This window comes from Cygnus atratus, chromosome 16, assembly GCF_013377495.2.
Source record: "Cygnus atratus isolate AKBS03 ecotype Queensland, Australia chromosome 16, CAtr_DNAZoo_HiC_assembly, whole genome shotgun sequence".
NCBI lineage: Eukaryota > Metazoa > Chordata > Aves > Anseriformes > Anatidae > Cygnus > Cygnus atratus.
The window spans coordinates 5,033,618-5,047,906 of NC_066377.1; the positions used below are offsets into that span (position 1 = coordinate 5,033,618).

The 14,289-nt window shown below is 37.0% G+C and overlaps 1 protein-coding gene across 1 annotated transcript; it reads right to left on the reverse strand.

The window, feature by feature from the left end:
- Window positions 1-2,123: 2,123 nt before the first annotated feature.
- On the reverse strand, window positions 2,124-12,223 carry ZNF831 (zinc finger protein 831). Its single transcript, XM_035547944.1, has 5 exons — window positions 7,991-12,223; window positions 6,904-7,046; window positions 5,049-5,218; window positions 4,220-4,371; window positions 2,124-2,994 (listed from the first exon to the last, which is right to left on the reverse strand). The coding sequence occupies exons 1-5, from the start codon at window positions 12,221-12,223 to the stop codon at window positions 2,140-2,142; spliced, it is 5,553 nt and encodes a 1,850-aa protein (XP_035403837.1). The 3' UTR covers window positions 2,124-2,139.
- Between the last annotated feature and the right edge of the window lie 2,066 nt (window positions 12,224-14,289).

Below are 14,289 nucleotides of genomic sequence, written 5' to 3' on the forward strand. Positions count from 1 at the left end.
AATATGTGCTAGCAGAAAGCCTATAGGCAGTATAGCACTCAGAATATCCTCTGAGAACAGTGACATTCTTGAATTTCCATCTCTGAAGTTGATTCTAGAAATAAACCTTAATAACTAAGACAATATTAGAGTTATTTTGAGATTCATGTTTTATTTTTACTAAGATAAAATAATTTAACAATATAAAGAAAAAATCTAACAATATAAAAACAATCTACAAGTATATCATTCTTACTCATCTGTACCACCCTAAACAAATTGGTATTTTTTTGTATTGTTTCTCAGTCAACAAAATACACGATTTACAGGGCCTTGCAATCCACCATGGTTGATGTCATTCATTCTTCAACTATATCCCCATGCTTGCTGACCTCTGAATACAAGGCTTCCTAAGTTAAGCAAGCTGTTACTTCATCTTATCCTCTCATTGTGTGGTATGTAGAAATATAACTGAAGTTTACAGAAGTTTACCATAAAGTGTAGTAAGAAAACGGACTGGTTCACTGTATTTCTGAACTGCAAACTCTGATCACAACCCAGCAGAATAGTATTAATACCATTGTTGTAAAATCTCAGCACTTGGTAAATGACAAGTAAAGCATGAAAAGGAAAATCTTAAACTAATATTCCTGGATTTTTTCCTCACAATCTTGACACCAATTATTTGTGTAATGCTACTGAAAATTCTGTGTTAAGGAGTAATATTGTAACATTTCTAAAAAGGAAAAAATACCTTTCACAGCTCATCCTCTGTTCTGAAAGAGTAGATGTTTTTTCCTAACTTCATTTTTTTTTCTTACATTAGAAGTAGGAATTGGTATAATCATTTGATCGCGATTTTTGTTTTCTGTATGTTATTAAATGTACAAACATAAATCACGGCTAACTGTGAAGTTCCGTATGGACAGTTTCAAGCATGGTCACATTTGTAAGCCATCTGAAAATACAGGAATTGCATGGGACTTAGCACTTAGTTTTACATCTGTTAGCTGTTTTGGCATCCTTTTTCGCATATACATTTATTGTTCTCCTGTAGTATACTAGATCTCCCTATAAGATCTATGTAAGCTAAACTGTGCATAAATAAAGTAAAAGCAATTTCAAATATTCCATGTAAATTTATCCATAAAACCCAAGTATAGAATTTGACTATAGTGTAGAAGTGGAGAGTTTTAATGTTTATCAGTTTAATCAAGTAAGTGAATACACTTGGCCAATTTAAACTATCTAATAATTTATTCACATAGAAACCAGTAAATTTGGGGGTTGATAGCACAGAACTTTTTGTTAAAAAAAAAAAAAACTATGAGAGCTATACCATATAGCTTCTTTACTGTCGATAAAATAACATCATTGCACTTAAATTTAAGATTACAATAAAAACAGAACATGCCAGATTATATTGGTTGGAGCACAATGTGATGATCCTTGTCAGAAGTTATACCACAAGGAAATATTAATAGCTAACATCCATATTCTCCAACTAGAAATCAAGAATATTTGAGTAGATATTGGCATAAAAGGCACAAAACACAAAGCAAAGCATGCTTGTGTCATTTGTCACAAAGAAGCATTGACATTTGTGCAACATGGAGAAAGATCAGCATTTTTGCAGACTCTTCCAGTATCACAGACATTTAGGGAGTGTATCTTCTCCTTAATGCCAGTTTATCACTCCCAGTACAAATGGCAGTGACTACAGAAAAAAGAGAATATAGGAGAGAATACATCCATACCCTTCCAGGAAACCTTAGCTTATATATTGAGGAAGCTGCTGCTACTGTTACTGTGTGTATTTACATAAATACACTGCAGGCTTTTAATAATACAACCTCTGGCAGCTGGCACTTGTGGGCATTATATAAGACTGGTAAGAAGGCTAACAAGGCTAGAAACCCCTCATATATGCAGGTTTACCATTTGCATTTAAATAAATGATGCCAGCTCCCCGTTTTGTTTCAAATAAGCTTTAAAAAAGTTCCAAGTCCTTGAAATAAAGGACTCTTCAGAAAAGAATGCTGCCTGTTGCACAGAGGAATGGCTTTTCTGATCTTAAGGTGCTTCAGAAATACAGATCAAATATCCATGGTATTTCCTTCCGTAATGGGCCATCATACAAACATCTTATTAGCAGCCTATCTATATTTCTATAACAAGCCTATCTTCATCATCACTACTAGTGTCATCATATTCAACTCTGGTTTGCTTCCTCATCATCTCTAAACCTCTCTTTTTGTATATTTTGGCAGGTGTTGCAGAGTAATTCTTGAACTCGGGAGACCTGAGAGTTACCGAGGGCTTTTTAAAAGTAGAAATAGCTGTTCTGTGTGTCCTTTCGTAGCTCTCTGACTGCAGGGGGGTTCCATTCTTGTCAGCAGTTCCATGAAGGTGAAGGACTTTTTGAGAAAAGTTTTCCCATTCTCTGTGTTCTACACTGGGTAATTTAGCCGTAGAGACTGACTCAAGAGGAAACTCTGCTTTTGATCCTAATGAACGTGAACATCCAGGTTGGGAACTCGGAGCTGAGTTTTCCGTAGAAGATGAATATGTATTTTCTTCAACTGGGCATTTCTCCTTTCCTGAGGCACGGATCACCAGATCTAATGTACCAAATCTTTGACTCTCTGATTCTACATTTAATACACTTCGCTGGCTTGCCTCTAGATGTAAGGAAAGAGAACCAGCAGTCTCTGAGTTTGTGCTATCAGATTGTTCACCTGTGCCTGTATTTGTAAAATCAAAAGGACAAGACCAAAAAGACGACGCCATTGAGTCAGTCTGAACATTTGGCTCTGACTCCCCTGGAACTGATTGTTGAAGCACAAGTGGCTGTGTCACTGAACAGCGAATTTCCACAGCACTGCTGACTTGCTGCATGGCTGTATTAACTGTGGATGAAAAGGAATGAGTTGTCATAGATACTTCCAGAGGTGGTATAATGTTCTGAAAAGAGAAATTTGTTCTTGTGTGTTCCCTGATTTGCCCAGAAATGTCCTGTAGAAATTAGGGAAGAAAAAAGTTTACATTTAAAAATTTCAATCCAGAGCAATGCTATCTTTTAAAAGAGTGCAATAATAATCATATTAATTATGTCAGTAGAAAGCATTTACCTCTGCTATAACTCATATCAACTGAGTAATTAAGGATAATGTCAACCGTTATTTATACAACTGTGATTATATTTGCGCTACTGTTTTCCATTACTACAGGCCAAGTTACTCATCCCTCTTTTGATGAGAAAACTTTTTTTTTCTCCCAGTATGTGGGGGAGGTGTAGTAATGGATGTATTTTTTCCTTAGGTGTTCTTTCTTGGTTAGGTAACAAATCGTGCTAATAATTTATGGATAATAGGAATTAGAGATTTCAAGCTACATATGTACTATCTAGGATGATGTTCTTTTCATTAAGGTATTTTAATATGCGTATTGCAAAGATGTTTATGCAAGGTTGGGGGAAAGGTTTGGGATGAGTCTGCAAGAAATACAATGTCTGAGGTGGTGAGATATGTGTAGGAAATAAAAATATTTCATAAGACACATCTTAAGGGTTAGGCTCCTAAATGCTTGTGCTACATCAGGAACCAGTGCTTATGCTGCATAAAAACAGTCTGGTTCTGGAGCTTCTGTCTTCAATTGTGGCAAGTCTAGGGAAAAGTATAACAGTTAGGATAAGTGTAGAATATCTTCCCCAGAAGCTATGCTGGCACTGCATGCAACAGCATTGTTTGCAGCAGGTGTGTCTAAGGCCCCCATCTAAGCTAATGCAGCTATTGGTAGCGTCGAAACCATAGCCACACAGGCTTCCACAAAGGGCTAAAGAAGATCTGTTGTGATGCTTCATATGCATTCTTCCCACTGCTATGTGTCCATTAGCATCCTCCCCACTTTCCTAGTGATAGGTTAACTGTCTCCATCTCAGCATCCTCTGTGCTACATCTACCAGCACCTCCAACAGCAGTGCCAACCAAGACAGCTAGCAAGAGAAATATACTTTCTAAATCATGCAAATGTAATTGTTCTTTTTTAAAAAAGAAAATTCTAACATGTATGTTTCCATTATATTTTAACCCCCCAAAATAACTTTTAACACATTTTTAATCAAAATCTGTGAATAGACACAGTACTCTCAACTTGAACTTTAAAACTGCTGAATATAATTCAAGTTTTACCGCTATCATTTTTTCTTGTAATAAACAGTCATATAGAGTACAATACCTACTTTTTTATCCACTTTGTCTTTTTGCTTAACATGGTTTAGATTTTCAGTATAGGAAAATATTCCTGAGTTATTCTTTCCTTCTTTCTTCCTACTGCAAAGCGGCTTGTCTGAAGTGGAACAAGATGAGTCTTTTTGCTGGTGTAGGTAATTTTCTATTGAAAAGAGGTTTGAAGAAACTTTTACTTTGATTGTTATTCCTCCACATGCTAGAATTTACTAAATTTCTCATCGTATCACTGAATTAACTGTCCTGTACTTATTATTTTCTGTAAACTTTTATTCTACACGTGATACATTTTCTCAGCTACTGTATATGTGTCTTTTTTAACGACCACTAAAAAATGTCTTGCAGAGTAATAGCTATTTATATCTGCTATAAACAAACACCAGGTATTGTCTCTGCTTCAAAGATGGCCATAGAATAAACAACATCTGCATTACTACCACTCCTTTAAATTTGTGGATGGGGGGGCAGAATATGTTGATTGAACCACAGAAAGCAAGTCAACGCACAAAGCATCACACAACAAACACACAATCTTGTTTCAGAAAATGGTAAAGATCTATCTTAAACTGTTTACGTTTCTAATATAAGTTTATTTTGTGTTGTTTCTTTTTAAAATGCCCTCCTAATTGTCAAATTTATTTATGTAAGCATATGTAGGAAAACCATGTGTGAGATGTTTGTCTTTTTACTTGCAGAACATACTGAAAGACAGAAGTGTTTTTGCAGTTCAATGCAAAGCAGATATATATCAGAGATACTGTTAATGTTCATTCTTTTCAAAACCAAACATTCAATACATTCCAAAATATTCAAAGTACTTACCTTGTACTTTTGCCTGAAGAGAATGGCACTTCTTATACTGACTAAATTTACAGGGTTGTGATGAATAGCCCTTTTTCAAAACATCCCACGTTCTGTTTGGAAAACAGTGCCTCTTGCTTAGTCGATTAATTTTCAGCTGAGCATATCCCTGTACATGCCTTCCTCTGTACCTGCATTGCAAATGACATTGAAAGGATAAACAAAAACGTGCCATTTAAAAGCAGCCATGGTAGAATAATACCACAGCATTAGGCAAATTTACCGGGAATTTGGGATCTTACTTCTGTGAAGATGTTAGTTTATGTCAACTCAAAAAATGAGGATTGTAGACAAGAGATCCACAATAATTTTATAAAACTTTTTCTCAGTAGGATTCAGTAACCCTTTGGTTTGCTAAGAGAAAGGGTTTCAGGAATAACAGATCCAGAAACCTTTTTCCTGTAGCTGGAATTTTAAAACAATTTACTTCATAAGTTCTTGAAATACACAAGAATCACCTGAGACTGAGTGGATGTTGACTTTTTTGTTTTTCATTTTGCTTCTCATGTGCAACATATTCATCATTACTAATGAAAAACATATTTCAGTTATTTAGAAAACTCACACTGAATAATCCAACTACTTTGTTTTCTACTCTAGCTAGTTCAGTTAGTCTTAATGATTGGGACTAAATTTAATTGGAAGTTCCCATCCTTATATTGATAGAATCAATTATTTTATACACAGAGTGGTAAGTAAATCTAAAATGTTGTTTAGGTGTTTGGTGTATTCGAAAAATGTGTTAGATTTCACAATTAATACTTTGGTGAGTTAGCTACCCATACGGACTGGCTTTCAGGTCTCTGTATTTAATTGAGTCCCTGTACTTATTTGATATAGCCAAATGAATCAATTCTCAGATCATCAGAAAAGAAAGAGAATTTTTAAAAAGCTGAAAAAAGTCCCAGAAGAACGCCACTGGACTGTTTGGGTTACATAGACTTGAGTGTTCTATTTTTGTTCTTATGATCATTTGGAAATGCAGTGTTGTTTGCCAAGCTAGACATGGTGATTAAGTTACTGACACTGATTTGTCCTCAAGGGACAGCTCTGTCTGGTTTTGGTCATGAAATAAGAGGGATGCATGCACGCAATATATGTTTCTTATTGAAGCCATTCATCAGACATTCTGCTGCCCCATATTCTTGAAAGACTAGAGGCTAAATCTTCCACTGATATGAACTCCCATTAAAGTCAGAGGAACTGTGCTGATTGATACAATGTGCCTTTGATATTTGTAGTCATATTCATCCTGCTTTGTATTTAAACTGAATGATCCTTTAAACTACAGCTGGCTCTAACTTTAACTTTGTGTTAGAACTTGATATTTATTCTTCTGTGTTCTCTGCTTAATAGAAGTTCAGGATATAGATCTGTGGCTAAAAGGATCTTGCACGCTGCTTTTAACTGTAACAGGAATAAAAACTGAAGTACGTTGATTCCCCTCAAACAAAATGAAATGCTGACAGTTTTGGAAGATATGAATTTCTAAATCATAATGAGAGTCAACTGACCAGTCATCATCTTTCCTTTGTAAATGGGATGGTAATATGGAATGGTAATATTTCATTGGTAATATGTCTGTTCTGCTTACAAAAGTCTGGTCCTGATAGTCAACAATATGTTGATACTTTGATAATTTACCTTTGTGAAACTGCTGCCTTGTGGGAATAGATCTTTCTCAGAGAATTATTTTTCCCCCAGTTTTGACAACATTGAACTTTGGGGCTGGCTTTCTATTTTCTGTGGACTTTATTACACCTATAATAGCAAAATGATGTCTGTATCCAAGGAAGCTGAAAACCATATTCCTTACCATTTTGGGGGGAGTTTAATTTTGTTCTGTTTGTGGCTTCTCTTGAGTTTATTTGTTGCAAGTTTTTCCTTTTTGCAAACTGCTGTTTTCTTCTTTTGCTCTGATGTATTTTTGAAAGCACCACCAGCAGCTGCCGAGCTTAACTATTGAGAATATTGAAAAAATTGAAAGTATGTGAAAATTGTTAATTACATTAACTGAGATATTAGAAATCTATGCTCTTGTTAAATAGAACTGAATAGCACAGTAATTAAATAGTACTACTCTGATTTTTTTCTAGAAGTTTTGTGTTTCTCTAATCACTTTGTCCATCTAATTTTATAAACTAAAGTTTAAACAGCTCACTGCTTTTGTTTATCTATACAAAATTAGTGCATGTTCTTTTGTATTTTTATTCCTATATAAAAAACAAGCTTAGTCTTACAGAGCTGTTCTAGGATCTTGATAGACTAGTCTATCTTCATTTTCCTAAAAATGAAAAGCTTTCAAGCTTTAAACACTTATAATGTATTAATGCAATTTGGTTTTGTTGACATTTCAGTTTATCTCCATAATGAGACATCTAGTGTATAGTCTGTCTTTGACTCCAAGTAAAATAAAGTCTTGAGCTTGACTGTCTTATAAGTCCTACTCTAATTCAAATATTAATTTAAAATTAAAACTATGAAATACAAATGCTGTTACAAAAGAATATAAGAAATACCCCTACTGGGACAAAATGAGAAATAGAAATTATAGTCTTAGAATCATAGAATGAATCACAGAATGGTTTGGCTTGGAAGGGACTAGATCCTTAGGGACTAGATCCTTAGGGATCATCTAGTTCCATCCCTCCACCATGGGCAGTCTTCTGCCTAGACAGCATTCCTACTGAAATTCTCAGTAAATACTCACACAAAAGTATGTATATGCACCGAATGAATATATGACTTATCTTGTAAAGACAGAACTTATAAATTCTGCATCCACAGATACCTGCAAATGTCCATAAACATGTTGTTGGATAATTCTCTTATCTTTCTAATGACAGTATCTTTGTAAGCAAATTACACCCTTTTGAGAAAGGGAATAGGATTAATAATCCTACCTCCTGTGTCTGTTGTCCTTGAGAAAAGGATGAAACCAGTGTTTTTAAATTCTTGTTTGTTAAGCCATAGGCCACAGTCCTGTTAACATTTTTCATTTTGAAAATAGAAATATCATATGTTGACAGTGTGCATTCATTGCTAGATTCCTTGTCACAGGTGTGCATGGAGGAATAAGCAGAGTCTGCATTTCCCTTCTGCTCAGCAGGCAGAGGAAGGCTTTTGGTTAAACAGCACCATGTTAACCGAGGTTCAGCATTTAGTGATGGGAAGGTGCTCTTGGTGCTTGATACTGTTAAACTTGCAGAGTAGTAAGTCAGGCTATTGTTGGGTAGTGCTGGGAATTCTTTACAGTGAGTGGTGAGAGTGTGGCAATAAAACGTGCCAAAGGAATGGCAAAAATAAGTGGAGCTCTCTGCTGAGCTCTGAGAATGCTCCGTATCCTGCAGTACTGGTGACATGTCCTTAAGAATGCCTGGGCTTCCACGTGTGTCCTGTCCTATGGCTGTTAGCTCTGCGTCCTTGCCAGAAGTTCCCCTGTGGCCTGATGCTGTCATCGAAGCATCACTTCCTGAGCAAAGGTGATGTAAAACTTTCTTTTCTTCTTTGATGTCAGCTGATATGAAAAAACCACTTGAATACTTAGAAGTAAAGCATATTTTGTTCTTTGGGGTCTGTGCAGAAGAAGTGGTTATGCTCATCCACTTCTCCTCTGTTTGCCTTTGATAATTTAATTTATTTTTGTTCTGCTTATTTTTCCAAGCCTCTCTCTTAATTTCCTGTTTATAAAATGTGCTGCCTACTGTGGTTAAGATATTTGTTGTTTCTGAATTGACTGGTGAGCAAAATACTGGAGTTTTCAAGTTTGCATGTACGTTACATCTCAGCTCTCCTTTGCTGCCCTTTTGTCTCACTTCAAATTTTAAAGGGGACCAAAGCACATCAGTAGAATGAGAACAGAGTGATCCACTGCCAGAAGAGCAGGGTGGGTTGGTTAAGGTGTCCGTCACAGATGTGCAAGGTGTAATCTTCTGTTCAGGTTTAAACAGAATTGACAGATCTGAGGCTCTCTTGTCTTGTGGCAATTTAAGGATATATTTCGGAGGAAAGGCATTTTTCTGTGGGACCGGAGTTAACTGACCAGATTGCAGATGATGAAGTTTGGAAGGTGCATCGCCAGCGTTGTCACTGAGAAGTGGTATTCCTGTTTTCACAAGACATGTTTTGACATCTTTATCTGTTGCATTGTGCAAGGCTAAAGAATTGCAATCGCTTCCCCTTAATTCAGGCCCCCAAAATCCCACAGATAAAGTTTCTGAGATCCCTGCTGAATGTGAAAGAAGGTTAGAACCACTATAATTAACAGCTTTTGTGGGGAGTCTGGTTGTTTTCATATACTCCACGTTCTCAGCACCTCCAGATGATTCATTAATTCTCATGCTTATTTTTTGCTCCTCTGTTTTACTGGAGAGTTTCACTGGTACTGTAGAAAGACACTGAGTGATAGTGCAACAGATTCTCTCTACTTCATTTACTGCGTTGTTCTCACTACTGGGACTGGAACAGGGCTTTGAAACAATGTTTTCTTGCTTCTCGACTTCAACTTTCAGCTTTTTTCTTTCTGATGGCAAATTCTGGGATTTCCCCGGGGCGTCTCTGTTGTTGTTGCTGCAGTGGACCCACAGGGCCGTCAGGGCATGCTGGCCAGTTTCCTTATTCCTGTTTTGGTTTCCATAATTGTTTGAAGTGCTTTTATAATCTGATTCAAATGTACTGGATTCTTTCCCAGGACTCGATTCTTCCCATTTGCTACTCTGTACCGGCAAGCAGTCATCCTTCATTCTGCTAGCGTTAAGTTGACACTGAGTATTTTGCAGCCTGAGCTCACAACTGTTTGGAGCTAGTGATGTGTTGTTGCCACCTGTGCATTTTTCTGTGTCGCTGCCACCGAGATCTTGGGAAGTTGTGCTCATAACACTATGTGCACTAGCAGCTACTGAATGTGATGTCTCCATTACATAAGTTAAACTGTCTGCAGTTTCCTCTGAGGACACATTCTGTAGGGTATGATTACCATTCGTACAGGTTTCTGATTTAACAGTGTTTAAATCTGTTGTCACAAGGGAGGAAAGACTGTCACTTGGAGAGCTCCTGACGTCTCTTTCCTCAGAAATTTCAGTACTGCTGATGGATTCTTTTGAATCAGGAGCGAAGCCTGTAATCTCATTCTCCCTTTGTTTCATTTTCTTGGCATTTTGACTGCTTTTCATTTTTTGGTAGATTTTCTTAAACGTTTCATCTCCATACATTTGCCATTTTTCTTGAGAGAACATCTTCAGCTTCCTTTGATTGTGTTTCTTATTTTTAGCGCTGACTACTTCTCCAGCCCCAGGCTTTTTACTCGCTTGCAACTCCTCCGAGGGAGGAGGATCAGCCACGTTACTTAGTGGCAAGTCATCCACTGCTGTTTGTCTGACTAGAGCTCGAGGATGGCTATTAGGAAAATCCACCGAATTTGCAACGAGGTTGTTGCTAGGCAGCAAACTAGCAGTGCCTGCAGTTACAGACTGCTTAGTAAGAGAAAGTGGTTTTGAGCAGCCTGCTTTGTCATGTACCATTCTTGTGCCTTCCACAAACGGCAAAGAGTTGCTTCGTGTGACAGGCACAGCATCTATCGTCGTGGAGAACTGGGTGGGGACTGAGTGAAAAAACATCGGCTTGCATTTTTCTAGGGGTGCAAAGGTAGATTTAGCTGAACAAAGAGAAAGGTTCTTTTTCCTATTCACATCAAAAGTTTTGATGTCAAAATGGAAAGAGTCTTTGTATGTGTAAGGCATTGGCAGATCTATGCTCCCCTGTTTAGAAAGGATGGTTTTTCTGGGCCTAACGTTGTCTAACTGAGTATCATCCACCACAATTTTGTTATGAGAAATAAGTTTTGAAATGTGTTCTTCCAGCCTCTTTTTCTCTAGCATCAAGGCTGTAGCTTTCTCAGCTGAGTCTAGCTTTGCACTGCTTCCGGCAGTGCACCTTAAGCTGCTGAAGGCAGTTTCATTTTCCAGTTCAGTGCTGTGTTCATAGAGACTGTGCAGCGGGCTGGAGGACGCCATCTGTTGTTCTGTGCTATCAGAGCGTGACAGATACCCTGAGTCGGTGCTCTCACACTTCTTTAGCTTGCAGTCAAATGGCTTGTAATCCCACTGTTTTTCTGAAGAGGTTGCTTGCTGCCTTTGCAACTGAACGTGCTTATTGGCAGATGGACTTATTTGCTCCTGTATCTTCTTTCTCTGGCACTGACCATTTGGCAAAGCCACTGGAGATGATAAACCTTGAGGTTCTTTTTCAGGAACCCCCTGATCAGTCTTTGAACTAAAGGACTGCTTAGTTCTTTCTGGATTTTCTGAAGCAAGTGATGAATTGCTTGTTGCCGGCACTGAAAGGTCATTAAGTTTCTTAGTGTCTGTTACATCACTGGTCTCCAAAGTCACTTGTTTCATCTTCGTCCCCTTGTCTTCACAGATGCTACCATGTAGTTTGGTGCCTTGATGTGATGTGATGCTCTCTGTTACTTTCTCATTTTGCTCCAATACACCAGTGTTTTCAGAATCAGAGGGTAGTCTGGTATTGTTGACATGTGTCTGGGTTCTTCTGTGTTTGTACAAATTGCTTTGAGTTTTAAATGCAATACCACAAGTGGTGCATGGAAAGGGCCTCTCTCCTGTGTGAGAGCGAATATGTTTCTCAAGGACACTTGGCTTCAAACAGTCTCGTCCACAGTGTTTACAGATATATTTCCCAGCATTTTTTGTTTTTCCTGGGCTTCCAGTAGGTGCATTTAGAGAAGAATTTGGTGATGATAAAACTGGTAAAGTGCTCACTATGTTTAATGTTAGAGTTTGCCCAAATTGTTTCTGAAAAACTGACTGGGGCTGATCTGTGCCTTCTGAAGGAACGAGTGGATTCAGGATTAAAGGTATGCTACTGCTGTCTAGATTTACACAGCGCCTGCCAGGCACTAACTGACTGTTTGGCTGAAAGCATCCTGGCTGGACGGGCTGATACAGGGGTATAGTGAGGGTTTTTAGATACACAGGTTGAGACAGCGCTTGCTCCTGTCGAGGAATCACACTGTTTTGGCTGAGAGCTGAGGAACCCTGTGCAGGCTGAAGAGAAGAGGTTGGAAGTGGCTGATCTGCTAGTGCAACGGTCACACCAGGATGCTTCTGTGCCTCCATTTCAAAGGTTGTCTGCCAGGTGCTCATGTATCTGTAGGGGAGGGGAAACAAACAAGTAGGAATCTTAATAAATAAAATAAACTAAGCTAATAGAAGCTATAGTAAGTATATTTAGCTATAATAAGCTAAATAAAATAAACACTTTTTTATTAGTGTATATAAATAAGTCAACTCTTCGACTGGGAATCTTAGCAAACAAAAATGTAACAAATCTTATATACAGGCATTATACAGACTAAAATTACTTCTTTTTCCAATTAAATTGATTCATCTTTAATTTCTTAGCTAGGAATTAAAAAGTTCTGTGTAGTTTAAAGAACACTGAAGAATGTACTTAAAACCTACAGTAAGTACCCAAAATATTAGAAATAAATCTGAGCATCTGATTAGCAAATGTAAGGTCTCACCACAACCACCACCCCAAAAAAAAAAATAAAACAGTTTTAATTTTCTGGAATCATATTCCCATTCCCATATTCTTTTGTGTAGCCCAAATTCATTTTGTTTAACGGAAGGTAATACTGTGGTATACTGTTTAGTTTTAGATGTTTTGAATCCCAGCTGAAAACATTTTATAGTCATAGTTTTTTAGGTTAAGTGAAGCCATTCTTATGAAAATCTGTCCACGGTTGGTGCTGGTCCAGACTAATTTTTCTTTTTTTTTCAACAAAAAAAAATTGTTTTTACTTTTTTCCTTCTCAGAAACAAGCAAGGAAACTAACAAAATAAGCTAGTTGAAAATTATTTTTGGAAGAGATGATAGAGACATCAGGATAACACCTAATTATAGTTCGGGTGAAAATTAAAAACTGATGTTTGGATGTTTATTCAAATTATTCTTCTTCTATACTCACAACTATGTATTTATTGGCTGTTATGAGTAACAGGCTGTTCTTGTGCAAACAGTCTCCAAAAAAAAGACATTTAAAATAACATCATTGGTAGCTTAATGTGAAATCCGCAGTTTGTTGCCTTACTGTATAATCTGTAGCAGTGTTTTGGTACCTTCCTTGGATCTTTCTAATAGTTAACCATTACTGGGAAACAGTAAAAAAAAATTTACTCAAAAATATTCTTTGAAATTTGGACTAGTGCCATATGACGCACAGTATGTTACCATTATTCAAAGCAAAATCTCTGTTGCATGTAGTTAGTGAGAAGCTTGCAAATGATTCATCTCAAGAAGAATTGGCAAACTCAGTGAAATTGTTTTTAAGTATTCCTCAGTTACTGTTGATAGAGCTGGTAAATGGATATAAAACTGGATGAAAATCCAAGAGAAGTTTGACTACTTCATAGCTGAAAATGGTAGCATCTTGCTCACATCACATGAAAAAATGGGAAAATAACTTTGTATTCATGATCAAGTGGAACAGATTAAGGTCAACTGGTTATGTGCTCAATAGTAAATCTAATTAGCATCTTAATGAGTAGCCTGTATTCAGGTACTTTTCGTATGAAATATATGCATCATTGAAACTGAAAGGTAAAGCAACCCTCTTGGTTATCTGTCCTCTGCAAATGAAAAGGTTTTGCATATTAGGATATTGCCTTTAATTCCTCTGATTATGTCATCCTTATGTGTAGCTTGCAATGCAACTGTAAATACTTGTCTCATTGAGCAGTGGAAAACCAGTGTACCAAGCACCTGGTGCCTATTAGTACACCCTCCTAATTCTGCACCACTTCAGGAAGTTCTGTTGCTGGCTGGCAACCCATGCTTCACAGCCAAGGCTTCTTCCAATTTCTCTCCAATCTGCTTTGCTTTTTGCAAGAATTGAAAAAGTGTAGGAAAAAACAGCAATCCAGTCCTTGGAATGTGTTTTCCTTTTTTCCTTCTAGAACAGTCTTTTTTTCTTTCTCATGCATTTTGTCAATCAAACTCAGTTATCAAGTGTGGACTTATCTTGTCTACTTTTGAGATTTTCACATGGAACGATCACTTAACTAGTTTTGTCATATATGTGTTGTCTATATTGATAAAATAATGTTAAAAGAATATAGTTTATTAAAGGAATTAAGTTATTATCCATATTCTGCTGTGTGGTTAACACTACAGGATAAAA